The sequence below is a fragment of the Convolutriloba macropyga genome, chromosome 6 (assembly GCF_964194025.1).
Source record: "Convolutriloba macropyga chromosome 6, txConMacr16.3, whole genome shotgun sequence".
NCBI classification, from domain to species: Eukaryota; Metazoa; Xenacoelomorpha; order Acoela; family Convolutidae; genus Convolutriloba; species Convolutriloba macropyga.
Genome location: NC_134473.1, coordinates 3,200,237 through 3,221,172, shown reverse-complemented (window position 1 = coordinate 3,221,172; position 20,936 = coordinate 3,200,237). Strand labels below are relative to the sequence as shown.

Below are 20,936 nucleotides of genomic sequence, written 5' to 3'. Positions count from 1 at the left end.
CAGGTGCTTGGTTACGCTTAGCACCAGTACCTCAGACTTCAGCAGCTCCTGAAAAATATCCTCTGTGCCTATACATCGACAGTACACAATAGCACTGAAGCGGTCTTTGTTCGTTCTGAGAAACGATGTCAACTCCGGCACGCTGCAGGGTTGGTAGTTGTTTGACCTGTGACGGGAGATTGTGTTTTTTATCAGGTCGTGCCACACTACCAAGTCCTTCCTCTTGCTCAGATGACCCAGTATGCTATGGCGTCGAAGTTGAACCATCACTTCATTTGCTATAAGGCGAAAGTTTTTTACAAGTCTACTAGCACTTATGATAACGTTCGACTTGTCATTAAATCAAATATCATATGGGGGTCTAGGTTCCACTGGTTTTCCTTCTTGGGAGGCACAGGGCCCTCTAAGTGATGATAATATCTGTTGTGCGAGAGGGAAGGCTTGACACCTAATTAGTTATGTGACCATTTTTGGCACTTTTTACAGCGATTGAGTTTCGATAGGAGTTCATATTTCAGAGGCGTTTTCGGTATCACAGGGCCTAGCAACTTTATAATAAGATCTAGATATAATCTCGTATTATAATGCAATTATTAATTACATTCGTCCTCGTTCGTTTTTCATTATCTTATGTTTAGCCGTATTTTTTTTAAAAAAATTGTGATCATTCTTGTTTCATTCATATAAACAATGTCGGGTCTTTCACATTATAGCCCCCCACGAAAATATAGCCCCCCATTATGGTATTTTTACCATGATTGGGGGGGGGGGGCTATAGGTTATCTGACAACTAAGCTGGAAGGGGCAATAATGGGAAAGACCCAAAATGTCAACTGCAGTGTCAAAACTGAAATGCTTGCTATTTAAAGACGATATTTAACTCTCCAGTTGTAGGCCCATTAGATATACGACGGGAAAGTATGATAAGAACTAAATTAATGACCCTATTAATAATGACATGTCTCATATTCATCATCTTAATTTACTACTGTTTCTAGATGTACAAAAGAGGTCGTTGTTTGAAATGTTTTGGTCTCGAACTAAACAGTAAAATTGGAGAAATATCAAAACTAGATGTGTACGCTCTCAATTATTCGTAATTGTCTACAAAATTCGAATGTCACTAAACTTAAAAATGGTATTTAAAAGTGAGAATGAAGATTTGAGAGTGAGGAAAAAAATGGTTGCTCTATTTTTCGATACAGAAATATCTCATACCGCAGTAAGTTTGGGGCAGTGTTTTAATGCTGCACGCTTTGTTACGAGAATTTTCTTTTATGCTCTTTATATCTTTATGCCAATTTGTTGAAATTAAATTAGATGTTGCATGATTTATATTTTTGTTACGACTGTGTTTACCATATCCTTATTTTTTTCTAGTTACTTGGTTAAATTTTTTTGCCAACTTCAGAGTTAAATGCGGACGAGGAGACTAGTACTTAATGTGACGTAAGAGAGCCCAATTGTTGTGTGATCATGGCGTCGAAAGACCCTGAGAAGGGTGTCCCTGTAGAGGAGGCGTTCCCCGTGTCCTTGGAGGTGCTGTGTGACTTCATGAAAGAGAGAAATGGCGAAACACTAGCCAAGATTAGCGACCCTTATGGTGGCGTGCTAGGATTAGCCAGAAAACTCGGCGTCGACCCTTCTAAAGGTTTGTTTTGTTAAACATTCTTAGTGTCTCGACATTCTTTTAAAAACATAGAAAATCACTTATTCTTCAAATGATTACCTACTTAGATGAAATATACGAATTCAGTTCTGAGAACAATCGAGAAAATAGCTCATTTCTCTTTGACTTTTCCAAAGCTTTCGACCAAATTGATCATGGAATACTCTTACGTAAGATCAATTGCATTGGAATAGGTGGTAATCTGTTCAAGATTTTAAAGAGTTACCTGAGCGGCAGACTGCAATACGTGAAAATTGGAAATCTAAAATAAAAAAATTCGCCGGTCACCTCGGGTGTACCTCAGGGCTCAATACTTGGGCCCCTACTTTTTCTTATTTTCATTAATGACTTACCTGAAACTGTTTTCAACTCCAAAGTCTTTCTTTTTGCTGACGATCTGAAACTATTATATAACGAAAATCTTGGAAACGCACACGGAATCAATTAAGATCTAGATTCAATATTGCGTTCGAGTCACGAAAATAACATCAGCTTCAATTTATCGAAATGTCAGTATATAAATTTCAATATCAAGTCGAGATTAAGTCCGGTGTTGGGCCAATGGTAGCTGGAACAATCGAGAACTGTGGAGGACCTTGGAATCACTATGAACGACAGCCTCACTTGGAAGGAACATGTAGAATTGCGGACTCGTAAAGCCAATAAATTCTTCCACCAAATTAAAAGAAACACATTTCTCCTGACGGTTACAACAAAACTAAATCTTTTTAAGAGTATGCTTATTCCAATCTTAATCTATGGATCTAATTGTTATATGCCTTCAAAATCTGACATGCGACTCTTAGAAAAATCACAAGAAAACGTTTCGAAATGGATCCTACCGAACCCTAATTATTGCGAACGATTGAGATCCCTGAACTTATTACCTCTCAACTATTACATTGTGCTAACAGATCTTCTCTTGCTATCTTTTGGTGAACAATAACTATGCGTTTAACATCAGCAAGCATATTAATATTGTGCAAAGACGGTCAAGTTTTCGGTTTGTGTTGCCTGAACTGAAAAAAGAATTTCAGCGGTCAAATTTTTTCTATCGAACCACATATAGAGCAAATATCATTGATTCAAATGTTAAATTCTTTCAACCCGTCGGTCTCAAAAATCGAATCTTAAACTTGATGTGGAAGTACTTCAATATTTATTTCAGCATCGAAAATTCGTGTCCATAACATTTATCTGTCTCTGCGAAAAATGTCGGTCCTCAAATGAAATAAACTTAACACACTTAAACTAGTATGATTCATCTACATATATATAAATTTTGCGGGGGCAGTCCCTCACATTTGTGGAAGCCATAATATAAATAATAATAACAATAGCTTGTTATTAGATATGAGTTATATTTAGATGTAAGAAGGGGGTAAGCTGATTTTGGTCTTTGGGAGTTTTTTGTCTTAATTTGGAAGTGAGTGAAACTGCCGCTTTGATATGCTATTTTGCTGAGTGAAGGAATTTTTTTTGTTCATGCGCCGCATCGGTCAAGTGATTTTTTGAATTTGATCGACAGAATGGAGCATACATACATACATAACCAATTTCAGCTGTTTTTCCGTACCTTTTGCTACTTTGATTATTTAATAAAAATTAATGTTTGGTCAAGACCTCAAAAGAAAGCAACGCTAAGTAATTGATAAAACGGCGTTTCAAGAGCCTACTAACCTGTTTAACGGTCATGTCTCATAGAATATTTTTCATAGACCGTTAAACAGTCTCATAGACCGTTGAACAGGTTAGTAGGCTTTTGAAACGCCGTTTTATCAATTACTTAGCGTTGCTTTCTTTTGAGGTCTTGACCAAATATTAATTTTTATTAAATATGTCTCATAATTTTTAAATTTTTAGTTAAATTTCTATTTTGGCGTTCTGGAATTTCTTTGACGGACTTTTGTTTCTTCTATTTTATCAAGCAAAACTTTTTTGCTTTAGTTTTTTTTTCATTTTCTGTCGGTGTTTACAAAAATATTCTTGTACCTACACAAATCGATTTTGGCCGATTTGACAAATTTTTCAAATTAAAAAAAATTTTGATAAAAAATTTTTGTTTGATAAAATTGGCCTCCCCCCGGAATTGATTTTCAAAAGCCTTTGAACGTTGGATTCTTGCAAAGCCATGAAAAATTTAGCATTCATCATTTTTTGATAATATCATTTACTTTTTAATTGTTTAATTTCAGGCGTCTTTCTATAAAATCAGTTCAGAGAATAACATTGGTTTGAACGCTAAGGACAAATGAAGTTCTCCCGTCTGTTATTAATAACTGCGTTAGCTGACAGAGCAAACATTGGCCTTCTCAGTTTTTACAATTCAAAGAATTTGAATTGTATCGGTGCGCTATCTTTTTTTTGAAGATTACATTTTTTTATGATTTTTTAAGTCAAGTGATTTTGGCCTTGCTGAAAGATGTGAAGCGAAAAAGCGAGTGGTTTTGAGGCAAGAATTTTTTTCACTCGAATTTCAAAGTAGAGTGATAAAGTGAGTGTTTGAGCAAAAATTCGGCTTCTCGGTTGTGGGTTTTTGTTTGACTTTGATTTTTGCTATTATTTTCATTTTCAGCGAATTTTTTAACGGAATTTTGCAATCCATTAATTGTCTTTTTTTTAGTCAATGAAAGTTTGAGTTGAATCAGGACGTGTCCTGTGATTTTTTGTTTTGTCGTCAATGTTTTTGTCACGACCATATTTCGTCACGCTCACTTCAAATGAGCGTTTATTCATTCATCTATACAGTTTCCGAATGAGTTGTGTGCCTGACATCAGTTTTCAATCTGATCAGAGTTTGTCTGTTTGTTCATGCGGGTGAATAATTTTATGGTCGCGCACTCAAAAAGGGCTTCAATCACTCCCAAAAACTCTTTTTTATCGCTGTAAGCTGAGCGGAGTTATACTGCGATGTTCTCAGTTTTTTAGAACTTGAAGAGAAGTATTGGTTTTCTTAAGGTTTTTTTTACCGGAAGTATTCGTTCAGACGCTGTTTTGACCTAAAAGCAAAAGTAAGAAAAATTGCCACGTGATCTAATTTTTTCTGAGGGAGAGAAGTTTTTTTATCATGCGCTGCCTTTAGTGATTGACTTTTTGACTTTGAAAAGTAGTTTTTGACTGAATGGCACATACAGATAACCGTTTTTAGCCGTTTTTTCGTCTAAGAGGTCGTTTTTTTGCTGGTATTTTGGTTTTTTGTAGAAATGACTTTTATTTGATGCTTTATTGAAATGTAGACCTCAGAAATTGATACCACAGTGTTTGCGGAGCCTGAAAATGCGTTTCAAGTTCAAAATTAGCGGATATTTCTTGAATTTTTTGTTATTTTTTGGCTTTTTTTCTATTAGTTTCTTCATTTCTGGATCTTTCAGCCGTCTTTTTTTTATCAAAAAACGGTTAATATGGCAAATTCCCTTTGATAATTCATATGCTCAACGCCTCTCTCTACCTCGATTTAATTTTGTTTTATAAAATTGTACATATGCTAATCCGATTTTGGTAGTGTTTTTCCAATTTTCTGTTATTTTTTCTGAATTTTGGTTTTAATTACTAGAAATCGCCTTTTTGTGCAACATGAGGGACTTTAATTTCGTTTCAATAAAAGTTCAATCCTTTGTTAGCGTTATGTTTTTGAAAAACAGTTAATTTTTTTTATAAATGCAGTCTTCAAAGCTTTTCGAACATTTTTTCGCAAAATGTTTCGTATGTTTGATTTCTGCTCTTATTTTTTGTTCTGTTTTGGAGAATGTATCTTTGACTCGTTTTCTTTTCTATATCTCGAACGCTGAACATTCAAATAAATCTATTCGTTTTTCTTGATTTTTTCAATTTGATTTTCTAACTTACAAAAATCAAGAATGTCTTCGTTACGGCGTTCCTTTCATTGTGTCCATATTCTTCACATCCTAGTTTGTATCGTTCTTGGTTTGTCCTAACACCTAAATTTATACTGGTTATGTTGATTTTTTCAGTTGTTAAAAAACTGAATGATTTCCGTTTTTTCTGGAAAATCTAAGAAAGCTGAAATCTTTCAGATTTTTAACAACTGAAAAAATCAATATAACCAGTCTAAATGTAGGTTTCATTTCGTCATTTCTTTGGTTTGCAATTGATTCCATTCAAAATGAGGCAGTACTAGGAGTTTCGTTGAAAGAGTTTCCCAAATTTCCACTTTTTACTTTTTGTAATTTTTCGGCCTTGGATTTGTTTTTAAACGATTTTTTGCCTTTGAATAATATTCTGTCGCTGATGTCTTTTCTACGATTATTTTAATTTTTGATGTAGTATGAAATCATGTTGTCTAGCATGTATACAACAAGGAAGAGATTTATGTTGTTTTTGTCTTAATTGCAGTGAACTAATTAATGTGGTTTTCTGAATCTTAAATTTGAGCATTCTCTTGTGAAAAATTTAACTTAGTTTTCAAGTTATTATTATTATCTTCGGTTTGCTTTCGCGATCTTTCTGAGATCGGAATCACGAACTATTTGAAAGCAATTGATAGCCGTGTCGGTTTTTTCAGCCTATCAGTATTCTGATCATCCTACTTTGGACTTTTTTAATGTTACCAAACGTGTTCAATAATATAAAATTTTGCTGCATTTTGTTTCTCTTGATGACAGTAGTTTAAAATTCACCAATTTTTAGACCAGACCCGGGATGGTAATGAGTTGTTGGTTTAAGACGAAAGGTAATGGCTTCAGCTGTAATTACGTTTTTTTTTGTGAAATTTGATGCTTCGAGTCGCTTCCGGAAATCTTCCGGCTATGTTTTTGTTTTGTCGTCTGACGTTCTTTTTCGTTTTATTTGTTCACACAGCAAAGCTGAAAAAGCCAAATTTTCTGAATGACTTCTTCCTCTCACTAACGGCTTTGCGCGCGTGACGTCATTTCTCTCTCTCTCTCTCTCTATCTCTCTCTCTCTCTCTCTCTCAAGCAACAGTTTTTGCGTAATTACATTTTGATCATACGTGACTTACCTCACTCAATAAAAATGACTTTTGCACTTAAAAACTTAAATTTAGTTTGAATTGAATTAAGGTCAAAGGTACTCATATGTGTAATAAAGGCCTAATGAAAGGGCATCTGGGCAATGAATTTCAACAAGCGTTTTTAATTTATCGCTGAATGTTTTCACGAAGCTTTTTGGGCGGCGTCGATACCTTTTTCAACTTATATCTGTATATGTTTCTATCTCTATTATATGGCACGCAAGTCTATTCTTTCGCAGCTATTCCGGCAATCTGCGGGCTATGTTTGCCACTTTAACTGAATGATTCAAGGTCAACATAGGATTTCCCACCATCAGTCAACGTTGTTTGAGGGCAGCAAAAAAAACAACACAAGATATAAAGACTTCTAATTCAACATATTATAACATCCCAGCAATCAGTTGTTCTCTTCATTGTTAATAGCCGCCCTCATCTTCTCAGCCGGCTATTATAGCGCTCCTATTTTTTTACCTCGTCGAACTTTTTTTCGCTTTACCATTTTGCCGCTTTTTCGACATTTTGCGTGAAATCTTTTTGACTTCTCTAGACTAGTTTCACTCTTCTCTCATTCTGCTCAAAGTGCTTTTAAACAGCAGCTGGTCAGCAAAGCAATTCAAAATGAAGAGAGTCAGTATAATAAATCAAAGTCAGAAATAGAAACGGGATAAACCCATAAAGCCCATTTTTAGATGCCCGGTACTTGAACTTTGTTCTCATAAGTTTTATTTACTATCTATAATGCTTATTGGTATTGATACCAGACCCTGTAGCCTCTCATTGAGAGACAGGAGTATGTTCAACTACGAAATGACATCAAAATAAATCGCACTTAAAAATGTTTTTGTACAAAAATCAATTTTTGTTGATATTTTCTTTTCTTTCAATCCCAATAGAGGTATGGGAATCAACGGCGGCTATTTTCCGGCAATCTGACGGGTATGTTTATTTTTTATTGTCATTTTAAGTCTACAAAGCTGTCTCTGCTGTATTCTGGCAATCTGCCAGCTATGTTATTCAATTTCGTCTGTATTTTATTTTGTAGCCAGAATATATATACGGTCGGTCATTAAAATGAAAGCTACTTTATCATTGAGAGTTTAAAAATACCAGTTGATGACGATTAAAAGATGAGCATAATTCACTTGAGTTGAACAGTGGATTGTTTTTTATAGGCCTAATAACATCACAAACAGAAGACTTTGGGAAGCGTGAGCAGCAGTACGGGAGCAACGTCATACCTCCGAAGAAGCCTAAATCTTTTCTTCAGCTATGCTGGGAAGCGTGCCAGGACCTTACCTTGATTATTTTAATATGTGCTTCCATATTCTCCCTCGTGCTGGCTTTAGTGGTGCCCCATGACAAAGAAAAAGATGACGGTTAGAGCAATTCTCCTTTTAAAGTAATATGTATATGATCTGCCAGAGCCCAGGAGGTAAAATTAGTAATTTTTTCTACACAATTACTGTCTCTATTGAGTCAAATAACTCAGTGGTCACAGGGAACTCATCTACCTATTACTTTTAATACACTAAAAGTGTCAATGCCAGATTTTAAAATGCCAGAATTTGAAATGTGCTCAAATTATACAATGCTCAGCGGTTTCTGAATTAATGTCAAGATCTGTGACTTCGTCAGAGTCACATGACATTTACATATTTGTGACTCTCTTCATCTCTGCTTATTGACATCAACAATCGCATCAAGGCGAACTAAATGTAGGATAAAAAAGCGCCCGTTGAGAATTGTCATTACTTCCTCTAATTTCCGACGTTTTTCGCGAGCTTAAGTGATATTGTGGATAGCTGCAGTCACTTTTTTCATCTTAATTTTCGTTGCACCACAATTGCAACCAAGCTGCTTGTTCCTCGATGTGAATGATCTCAATTCTTACTCATAGAATTTGAATCGAGTAAAATTTTTAGAAATGGGTTCACACAATTCTAAGTCAAATGGAGATTTTGCGTTTATGACTTCAAACAATTAGAGCAATTTTTCATATTAGCTATCAAATTAGAGCGATGAAGTAGTATTTGAACAGGTTGATCTTTTCCGGCTTTGACCGTCATTAATTAGTACGCTCTCACTTAGAAGCAACTTTCATTGCCACGAAGCATTTTGTTGACATCATTTGCGTTTATGGCCTGCAATAAATTTGAAGTAGGTTACCAACTGAAAAAAAAAACATCTGAACAAAATGTTCTCCTTCATGAATTGTTTTCCTTGGCGTCAAATTGCCCGCCATTTCCTTTTTCAAAAGAATTGAAACATTGGAATTGTACTGAGTCTCTAATTTCATAATAAAGCATTGAATTGTATTGAGCTCCTTTTTACGACTCGAAGAGTAGTGGAGAAGTCCTTTTTTTAATCAATTTTATTGGAGTGAATTTTGAAGCGGGAAATGAAACACGTGAAAAAATTTGGAGTGATTTTGTTGTTGAACAAAATGAAGAGTGGAGCGAAAAGAGAGTGGTTTTTTGTTCATATCGCTGGTTTCTAGAGAGTGAGAAATTGAGGTGTGAAAAAAAATTCTGTAAGCGAGCGAATTTTTTTGTGCGCGGCATTTTAAAGCAGTTTTTCTCTCATTTTTTTGGTTAAGAGGTTTGGTTATGATTTGCTTTTGTTTTTAGGCTGGGTTTGGTAGTGGTTTGAAGGTTTCTGAAAATTTATATGAATTTTATGCTAATTCAGATGTTTTCATGTATTTTGCTGATTTTTGGGCTAATTTTTACGATTTCTTTACTATTGTTTTGTTTTACTGCCTCAAATTGGTATTGAAGATACCCCTATTACTTGAGCAATTTTAGTTAAAATGTCGTTATAGTTTTGTGGATATGAAGCATTTTTTTGTTGAGAATTGTGACGAAAAATGTCGAAAATTGGAACTAATTTCCTAGGAACTAAAATTGGAACTAAATTTTCTTAATTTTTTTTGCAGTTTTTCGGTTTTTTTTGTTCTTAGACAAGTTTCTTAAACTATTTTGACTTGCCTATTGTTTTGCGAGCATCTGGGTACCCTATTGGTTGAAAAGAATTTTAGATTAGATTTATGTGCTTTTGTAATATTCAAAAATATATTGACTTTGTCCATTTTTTTAGTCAAAGTTGTTTGTAAGAGCTTATTTTTTCATGATTTGGCTTCAAGTATTTTGAAAAAATCTCATAAGTTGTTTTAGTAGTTACTAGTGGTATAGATGATGTAATTGTGGCAGAGATAGGTTTTTGGATCATCAATTTATGACAGAATTTGATCAGATTTTCTATCATATTTTAATAGATTTGATTTTTTACTTTTTGTTTTATGGTTTTATTTCAAGAGAATCATAAATTAATTGAGGCACGTTTTGTCTGATGAAGAGTTGGATGGCATTTAAGTGGATTTCCACTTCGAGTCGTTTCCGGAATTCTTTCGGCTATGTTTTTCTATTTAAAGAATTCGGTCCTTTCTCATTATAGCCTCCCGCCCCCAGCTTATTGGTCACGTAACATATACCTCACAAAAAAGAGCTAGCAGTCTTCAGGCGCAAGACTTCTTCAATCCTCTTAGCGTAGAATGAAAAAAAGATTTTTTATTTATATGCCAAAATTTTTTATGCTGACTTATGTTTTTCGAGTTTGCCTGTTTTTTTTTTCAAAACTGTTTTCAAAGTTGCTTCTTAAGCATTGCGACTATTTTAGAGTATTGGAATTGAGAACTTTTGAATGGCAATTCATGATTTTTCCTATGTTTTCAATCTGGTGTTTTTTTCAAAACAAGGATATTTCAAAGTCTGTTTAATTCATCCCGCTTTGTTTACAATTCAAAGAGTTTGGATTGAATTGCTGCTTTGTCCTCTTTTGTAGGACGTATTCAGCTTTTCACCATTTTGGATGATTTTGCTCTCGAAACGGGATCTCTCAAAAACAAGGGGGCCCTAAACTGGCCTCAGTGGTTTACAGTTCACGTGCTGTAATTGGTAGGAAGGCCTAATTTCAAGGTGAAGTGGTCATTTCTCTAAGTTCTTCTGTTTCCTTTTTCGCCATATTTTGAGTTTTTAAAAGGTCATATAGGCTTTGTGCAAGTAAAATTTTTTGGTGTTTAGGTGCTTTGTCATTTGTGCAGGCTTGTGGTTAGATTTTAGTAGCACAAAATTGGCTATGAGGACATTAGCAACAAGGACTTTAGCAGGATCCTTTTGTCGTTTTTGCCTCTGTTTGACTCTTATCTGTGCAACTATGTCTGTGCTAGACTGAAAGTTAGTTGTTCCGCAGATTTTGTCAAGAAAAAATAGTTTTTAAGACTAAAGTGAAAAAATTGGAACTTTCTGACATTTTTGACTTTTTTTTATTTGACGTGGTGGTCAGTTATATTTCTTTCGAGCTTGCCACTGGGTTTTTGTGTTGATTTTAGCGTTACAATGTTTCTAAATATAAATAATCAAAAACCATCAAGTTTTAACTATTTTGTACTAATTAATTGTTTTTTGTTTGTTGGTTTCGACTGATTGTATCTTGCACGTCAATCCAGATTACTCCTACTTGCTTAGTTTTTGTTTTCCTACGTTTTTGGCGCGGAAAGCTTCAATTTTCTAATACCAAAAGAAGCTTTAAATGAAATAAGTTTGACTTTTTTTTATTTGACGTGGTGGTCAGTTATATTTCTTTCGAGCTTGCCACTGGGTTTTTGTGTTGATTTTAGCGTTACAATGTTTCTAAATATAAATAATCAAAAACCATCAAGTTTTAACTATTTTGTACTAATTAATTGTTTTTTGTTTGTTGGTTTCGACTGATTGTATCTTGCACGTCAATCCAGATTACTCCTACTTGCTTAGTTTTTGTTTTCCTACGTTTTTGGCGCGGAAAGCTTCAATTCTCTAATACCAAAAGAAGCTTTAAATGAAATAAGTTTGTTTGCTACGTTTTTGCCTGTTTGGTTTCTAATGCTCAATTGGTCTGCTGGTCATATAAGTAATTTTTATCAAGCAAATTTTTTCTTAACACAATTTTTCGACAATTTGAGAAATCTTTTTCCTAAGCTAGTTTCACTCTTTGCTTACTCTGCTCACGGTGTTTTTCAGCAGAAGTTGGGCAGCAAAGGAATCTGAAATGAATAGTCAGTATCGGAAAACCAAATCAAAAACATAAACGGGATATACCCATAAAGACTAGTTTTAGTCAATTTTAACTTTGTTCAACTTTATTTCAAAGGTCCGATTAATTCAACTTTGTTGCGATTGTTCTGAGTTACCTGGTCTATTATTTATTGGTATTGTTACCAATCCCTGTAATTAGAAACACGAGGTTGCCTTTTACAAAATCCAATCAAAATATTGCGCATTTTTGAAGTTTTTGCAAAAGAATGATCAATTTTTTCAGTTCTTGTTGCAATCGCAATGGGGGTCAATAGAGGCTGTTTCGTACGTTTGTTTTTTCTACGTCTCAAATGTTGCTTATTTGTGTCGCTCCACAGGCCAATTGAACTGAACTGTGCTGCTTTTGTATCAAAATTGTCATTGTAATATTGAAAAGCGAAGTAATGGCTGTTCTCCGAATTTCAATTAGTTCCTTGATTGTCCCGATTTTTTTCCTAAATTTCTCAGCAGTAAGGTTTTGTTTTTCATAGCGCGCAAAAAGACAGCATGTGATCTTCCAAGATCTATTTTTGGATTTACTGTTTCCGTTCGGTAAATATAATTCTAACTTGCTTGTATTTTATCCAACGTTTCTTTACAAACGAAATTTGCAACTCACAAGTTGCGTCCAATTGTAACGCTTGAAGAGTGTTAAAATTGAACTGGAAATGGGAGTTAGGGCCAACTTGCCTTTATTTAGGTTTATTACTCAATTGAAAGCAAAAATTCGGCTAATTTACCCAATCCTTAACCTAAGTTGTCAGAAGTGATTTTCCACTTTTTTAATCCATTTTAATATCTTTCTTAGAAACACGATGGTACTCATAAAACAAATAGTGTATCATCTTTAGTTTTTGTACGTCGCTTTCAGGAATATTTTATATGAATATTAATGATCACCAAATAATAGTCAACGCTGATTTTTGCAGCTATTTAACCGGCGAGCTATCGTTTTGTTGAAGTTCTGGCTGATAAGTTCAGCAAAATACGGTCTGTAATAGTGCGTATAATTATTGTACTGGTGCGCGTTCTTTCGTCTTTTCATGCGAGAGACAAAGATACTATTAAGTTAGCATGGTAGGCATCTTGAATTCATTTTATTGGTAGTATTTTGTAGATTTGAGGTGCATAGTTTCCTGAAATATCTCAATTTCGACTTGTTTAACTAAGTCAGAAGGTTGTTTTGGGAATTTTTGACTTCTTGTTGAGATGCGCTTCAATTGTACAAAGAAAAAATTGAAGTTGCAGTTCCTTTAGCAAACTTACAGCCATCTTTTTCCAATGTAATTTGACGGTCAAGGATCAATTAACGTTGAATTTCGGTTTCATCTTTGTGCTTTTTTTCTCAAGGGAAGACTATTAGTGTGTTGAAGTGCTCTCTGATGTCAACATCTGTTTGTGATTTTGCAAAGAGAAACTTATTGGTCCATAAATCACGATTCTTAACATCTTTCATGCGTTTAGAAGTATGTGAATCTGAAATCAAGCGATGCTGTATGCGAGGGAAGCGTTTCTTATACGCATATTTCTAATATGAAGTTGGCATTATTTTTAGTTTTTGCAGTGACGTCAACGAAAACATCGAAGCGCCTGATGCGCTCGATGAAATTGTGTTAATTGGCTCTAATGTTTTATTTACAAGTGTTCTCAAGCCGAATTTTTGAGATGTCGGCTTTTTAAAACTTATTAGACGGGTATTGTTTATTTATCAAGACACTTAAATGTAAAAGGAATTTGCGTAGCATGTTCAACTTAATGTTCCTCAATTTTTCTCGTTTTTTAAAACTTTTTAGTCCGCTTTTTTCGCAATTCTTCGAAATAATGCCTGAAGGATCTTTTTTTTGCTGAAAGTTTCTATTCAGTTCTCTAATCTTCTCTTGGTCCTCACTTGTTAGGTTTATTGCGCAATGCTCAGTTTCGCATTTAATGAAAAAAAAATGAAAGTAATCTGTCGTTCACGTGACATATTTTAAATCATCAGATGTTTCTTGAAACGTAAATTGCGTTGCACATATCTCTCGTTGTGCAAGTTATCGTCATTTTGACACATAAATACATGATAATGATTACAAACAGACTGAATGATGGTTTCCAATGTTAAGAGGCCACTAAAATACGGGAGGAGGTGTTGGGTTTTTCAATTATCTCAAGACCTAGTGTTCCGAGCAAATTCTTTTCTCTCACTTTGATAATTTTAATTCCTGTTAAATGAAGTCTGTAGCAATTAAATTAGTTCTGATGTTCTTTGTTGGGATTTACGTACTACAAATGGTTTGTCCTAAATCAATAAAAATGTTCGTTATTGATTTTGTTGTGGTGTTTTTGTTTAATTGCTCTCTAACGAAGTTTGCAGCAATTATGTTAGTCCTGTTGGTCTTCTTCAATGCGATTTTTCGCTTGACCGAGTTTTTGACTGACCCATTTGAATTTTCGTCCTCAAAAACGGGACAAAAAGGTAGCGCCCAGTGGGCATTAAGTGCTCTTAGAGCCTTGCAGCTCACTAGTCTCCAAGGATGCTATTCACAGAAACTGTTTTGGAGACTTATAGTTATGGTATAAAGGGCGGTCATATGCTTAGTTGACTGTCAAAGTTTGATAATGGAAATTGCCGATAATCGATTCGGTTAATAATTCAATTCTTTGGACTGTTTCAAGACATGTCCTCCTATGTTTTTTAAATTCATTTTACCATTCAACTTGCCGCTAAGACTTGATCTTATCAGACTTTGTGGTTTATGTTGTCGAAGTTTGTAAGAGCGTACTGATAATTGGTATTAGTATTTAGCTTATTGTCCTTCAATTTGGAGGCCGAATGAACCATAATTTTTGAGTCCGCTAATTTAGAGGCGGAATTCACCACCGTTAAGGAGTCTAAGGAAGATGCAGACCAGATTACAACAATTTCTGACACTGGTTTGCCATCAATTTTCCTCTTTCTCTTTGAAACTCAGCGTCAGTGAGGTCAAAGGAGGCTTTAAGCCTCTATCTACCGGCTATATTTAGCAATTATTTTGGTTGTAAGTCTCTGCTTTTTTCTTGAACCTTTTGACTTATGTTTTATATTGTTCTGATAAATGAAGATTTGTTGACAAACTCGTGTCGTGTTGGAAATCTGTTATCGTGGACGATTTCTTTCTGGTTTGGGTTGTCTATTTTGATCTTTTAATTTCAGGTTACTTCTGTTTTTTTTTAATTACAGTTTATCTAATGATGTCGTTTGAAATATTTGAAGGAACGTTAAGAAAAAAGAGCTTGATAGAGGAGGTTCGATTTATTTTAATAATTTAGTTTCAATGATAGAATTGATAATACGTACAAATTGACACTAATATATATATATATATATATATATATATATATATATAAATTTATTGAATTAGCAAATTTGTTCAACAAAAAATAAATTTTTTAACGATATAAAAGAAAAAATAGTCAAAAAGATGGAAAGAAAAACAGAAAAATAGTAGCATCGATTTTCACGGTTTTTTGGAAACCGATGTTTTTCTAACAAAAGGCGCTAAATATTTGAAAAAGAAAAAATTTTAGTGTCTTTGAAAAATGACACTGATATTTTAAAAATGTAATTTCTTTTAGTTCTTAGCTGTTTTCTGCGGTTTTGCTTACCCAAAAACTAAGTCCAACCTAACAACTGTCAAATAAATTCAAAACAGGATTTTTGTGGTCAGTAGGGAATTTTAAATCTATTGTAAGTATCGGCACAAATTTACTCTATACCTTTTAACCGTACGTCTTCTTTTTGGATGGTTATTTTGACATTAAAGTTTGTTAAATAATTTTAAGGGTCTTTCAAAAAAATAAGAACGAAGAAATTTTTTTGTATGATTTTACATTTTAAGTTTACTTCGATTCTTGGGCTCTGGATTTGGTCTCATATTGGTAAGCAATCCAATTGGTCTCATATCTGATTTAATGGAAATTCTGTAGGAGTCTCTCATTGTTATCATTTCAATGATAACAAAAACACATTTTCTGATGAAGCGGAAATTTTCTCTATTACAACGAAATGATTCACGAACTATTTTCCCCGTTATTAAGGGTTCAGCTTGACTGTGAGTTCAACTCTCTGGGAACATATTTACAACATCAAAAATCAATTTGACAAAAAACTGTGTTCTTCAATACTGCTCCGTTCTTTCCAATCTTTAGTTAACTTTTAAACATGATTTCTACAATTGATCTAAAATTGAAAGAACCGTGAAATATTTACATCGGAACGAAACAGGGTCAGTTAATTATTATACTGAAACGTCACTTTTTCAATTTGGACATTTTTTAAAAGTTAATTTTTCATTGCTTAGTTTGCTCTCCAAGTATGCTTATCACAGAAACTGTTTTGGAGACTTGTAGTGATGGTATAAAGGGCGATCCTATGCTTTGTTGACTGTCAGAGTTTGATAATGGAAATTGCCGATAATTGATTTGGTTAATAATTCAATTCTTTGGACTGTTTCAAGACATGTCCTCCTATGTTTTTCTAAATTCATTTTAGCATTCAACTTGCCGCTATGACTTGACCTTATCAGACTTTGTGATATATGTTGTCGAAGTTTGCATAAGAGTGTACTGATAATTGGTATTACTATTTAGCTTATTGTCTTTTAATTTGGAGACCGAATGAACCATAATTTTTGAGTCCGAGGAATATGCTGAAGCATTTATAACACTTCTTGACAATTTGCGTTGTCGTCAATTTTAAGCTTATTGTCCTCGTTCAATTTAGAGGCTGAATTCACCAACGTTAAGGAGTCTAAGGAAAATGCAGACCAGATTACAACATTTCTGACACTGGTTTGCCATCAATTTTCCTCGTTCTCTTTGAAACTCAGAGTCAGTGAGGTCAAAGGAGGCTTTAAGCCTCTATCTACCGGCTATATTTAGCAATTATTTTGGTTGTAAGTCTCTGCTTTTTTCTTGAACCTTTTTGACTTATGTTTTATATTGTTCTGATAAATGAAGATTTGTTGACAAACTCGTGTCGTTTTGGAAATCTGTTATCGTGGACGATTTCTTTCTGGTTTGGGTTGTCTATTTTGATCTTTTAATTTCAGGTTACTTCTGTTTTTTTTTAATTACAGTTTATCTAATGATGTCGTTTGAAATATTTGAAGGAACGTTAAGAAAAAAGAGCTTGATAGAGGAGGTTCGATTTATTTTAATAATTTAGTTTCAATGATAGAATTGATAATACGTACAAATTGACACTAATATATATATATATATATATATATATATATATATATATATAAATTTATTGAATTAGCAAATTTGTTCAACAAAAAATAAATTTTTTAACGATATAAAAGAAAAAATAGTCAAAAAGATGGAAAGAAAAACAGAAAAATAGTAGCATCGATTTTCACGGTTTTTTGGAAACCGATGTTTTTCTAACAAAAGGCGCTAAATATTTGAAAAAGAAAAAATTTTAGTGTCTTTGAAAAATGACACTGATATTTTAAAAATGTAATTTCTTTTAGTTCTTAGCTGTTTTCTGCGGTTTTGCTTACCCAAAAACTAAGTCCAACCTAACAACTGTCAAATAAATTCAAAACAGGATTTTTGTGGTCAGTAGGGAATTTTAAATCTATTGTAAGTATCGGCACAAATTTACTCTATACCTTGTAACCGTACGTCTTCTTTTTGGATGGTTATTTTGACATTAAAGTTTGTTAAATAATTTTAAGGGTCTTTCAAAAAAATAAGAACGAAGAAATTTTTTTGTACGATTTTACATTTTAAGTTTTACTTCGATTCTTGGGCTCTGGATTTGGTCTCATATTGGTAAGCAATCCAATTGGTCTCATATCTGATTTAATGGAAATTCTGTAGGAGTCTCTCATTGTTATCATTTCAATGATAACAAAAACACATTTTTTATTGAAGCGGAAATTTTCTCTATTACAACGATATGAATCAGAAACCATTTTCCCAGTTATTAAGGGTTCAGCTTGACTGTTAGTTGAACTCTTCGGGAACTTAGTGACAACATCAAAAATCAATTTGACAAAAAACTGAGTTCTTCCACACTGCTCCGTTCTTTCCGATCTTTTGTTAACTTTTAAACATGATTTCTACAATTTATCTAAAATTGATAGAACCGTTAATTATTTACATTGGAACCAAACAGGATCAGTTAATTATTATACTGAAACGTTACTTTTTCAATTTGGACATTTTTAAAAGTTAATTTTTCATTGCTTAGTTTGCTGCAAACTCCACGAAATACATTTTTGGAATGTAGGACAGACGAAAAAAAGGTTAGAATCATCTTACCAAAAAGACGAAACTTGACATAGTAGTCGACTATAATTTTTTTTCATTTTATTTGTTAATTAAGTGTTTTGGAATTGTGCTTTTTATGACCTTGAAGTTTCTGAAAAAATCAGTTTATATTATAATATAATTGACAACACAATTGCCATTTCATCGGGTAAAATTATATCAACATGAGGGTTCCGAATTGTTCTTTCCAAAATTAAAAAGTTCTCAAAGTTGCTCTGGAAAAAAATGCTTCAGTTTGATCTTCAGTTTTGAGAAAAATTGATAGTCAAAAGACTTTTTCGACTCAAAACAAAGAGAAGCTTTTGACAAACTACAGACGTATGTAGGAAAATTCTGTGCTACTCAGTCTCGCGCGTGGCGTCTTTTTATAATCTAACGTTTAGTTGACTCTGGTTGCTGTTAAAATGGCCGTTTGTTCTGTCCAATGCAGTTCTTTTGAATTTTTTTGCTATAGACTAAATTACGTTTCGGAGGATCATAATTAGTTTTTAGTCTTAAGACTGTTTAAATAAGCTGGTGGTGATGTCTACGTTGTGAGGTGATTTTAATCATAAGGAATCAAAAATTGTACATAGGGGAGGTTGAGGGGGTGGGGGGCTTTAATGGGGTACTAAATGGTCTGGGCTGTGGGTGGAATTAGTGGCTAGCCGTGTAGGGAAAATGTGGAAGGAACTGGGGAGGAGGAAGTTAATCTCCTGATTATTTACAACTTGCATCGCTTATGGTCATAAATGTCAGGAACATGAGGAATTAATCTACACATGAGACGCGACACCATACCTTATTATCACCACACCACTACTACCTAATAAAACGAGGACTTATGACTAGAACAGTGACTAGAATATACCACACAGACAACCACCTTTCACGACCATCACTGTAGATGCTATTATTACCTTACCCATTAGCACAGGTCCCTCCCGTATTCTCCCCCTTTGTACCGCTTCCCTCATTTTCTCTTTTCCTGACCAAAAATTTGGATGTGGTTATGTTATGAAAGTTGCCCGATGCGAAGTTCCGCGTGATTCTCAATTGATGTCTGAGGTTGAAAACAGAATAAGCTATGCATGATTTCAAACTCAGTATTGTTTTTCTAAAAATTGGATTAATTGGAACTTTTTTAAAAAATATAGTTTTTTAGGTTTTTTTTAAGCGTGTATAACGTGCATTGACAGACGAAAGCTGTATTACCAAAGTTGTATTTTGAAAATAATTTTTCATTTTTGGGGTTTCACCAGTTTTAATTCTTAGTTTAATTTTTTTGCATCATTTTTTTCTTTGCAAGAAAACAGCATACAAGTTGTATTGAAACTGATCGTGATGCATTTCGGTGATTAATAACAATTATCTGATTTTTTTTTTCAAGCTTACTATGATTAAGAGAGCTTTGAATTCAAACTTTCGAGTTTTCCTGGTACTGTCCGTTTTTGTCTTTCTATTTTGAATTTCTAACTTTAGTATTGCTTTTTGAGCTGAGAGAGTTAGCATTCGTTCTAATAAGTCTTTAAATTTAAAATCTGTTCGGGTATAATCAGAACTTTTTGTTCATCTTCTTTTTGGTTTTAAGGTTTATTTTGTTCAAGCGCTTGAGTTAGAAGGAAGAAAGAGTAATTCATCACGCGTGGCGTAACTGACCTAAAAGTGACATTTGCGCTCATCAACTTCGGGTTAATTGAAGTCAACAGTTAACTAATGGTCTTTGAAGAACTCATTAGTGGGACCACGTGAAACTAACCCGGGTTCTCTCATATCCCCCAATTTGTATTAAACTGTTGTCAAACTGATTAACAACAGATCAGTTGAAAGGTCAACATAAATTCTGAAGGCGTATAAGGCTCGTGATATGTGGATGTTGTTCTATCTATTTTTGTAACTAATTTGTGATAAATTTGATTCTTTTCCGGGTGCACTTTGTGCCCACGATTATTATCGTTTTGTGGTCAAAATTTTTTTCAAAGTTTTGTTCGCGCTACCAAAGCATTTTTCTTTCTATCATTCGTTCTATGTTTCAATTTAATTTTCGCCTGACGTTTTTTTGTCTAATTTGGTGTTTCATCTCTTTTAACCGAACGGGAAATTTTGTCGGTTGGTTAAAGTTCATCATTATGAAAATAAATGGCAGTTAAAATTAGCTCTGCGGTGTTTAATATCTCATTTGCGTTGGGTGACGTCACATTTCGCAGAACCGTGCGGTCAAATTAAACAATTTTTGGAGTGTCGTTGTTAAATTGTGTGGTGAAAGCAGCAGTTAAGATACTTTTAAAAGGTGGTGGAATTTTAAGGTAATTTTTCTAATCTTAAATGATTAAGTAACGTATTACTCTAATGCGGGAAATTTATTCTTCGTAGGCCTGGAATAAGTACACAATACTACTACTACTACTACGTCACAACATTTACCACAGTCCCGTTTCCCCTTTTTTTCTCGGTTGTTCTATAATTTTTCGCTCTGTTTCGCGTTTTGTGTTCAGCTGAGGTTATTTAGTTGCGAGTGAAAGCACACCGCAAGTGTGATAGAGTTGCTACTACAACTACAACCACACTTTTCCTCTATTAATACGGATTCCATGCTTATTTCTGGTGCTCCTTGTTGGTTCATATTATTTACTCTTGGTATTGTTGCTGTTGTTGTTGTTGTTGTTGTTGTTGTTTAGATGGTGCTCTTCTAATATGCCTTCTTTCACTAGCAAAGGTTGAAGTAGTAAAAAAGACTTTTTTCTACCTTTACTAATACTGTTACTAGTAGTAATAGTTTGTAATACTGGTAGTGGTATTAGTTCTAATATCGCTTACAACTATTACCATCTTTCTACCTTGTTGGTATCACAAAGCGCTGAAATTGTGTTCGCTTTTTGTTTTTGTT

At 33.9% G+C, this 20,936-nt stretch overlaps 1 protein-coding gene across 1 annotated transcript in view; it reads left to right on the top strand.

The window, feature by feature from the left end:
- Nucleotides 1-1,395: 1,395 nt before the first annotated feature.
- LOC142341430 (plasma membrane calcium-transporting ATPase 2-like) overlaps nt 1,396-20,936 on the top strand; it is a 184,091-nt gene continuing 164,550 nt past the window's right edge. The window contains 2 exon segments of the mRNA XM_075392362.1: nt 1,396-1,651; nt 7,832-8,035. Of these exon segments, the coding sequence (XP_075248477.1) occupies nt 1,477-1,651; nt 7,832-8,035 (379 nt within the window). The 5' untranslated portion in view covers nt 1,396-1,476.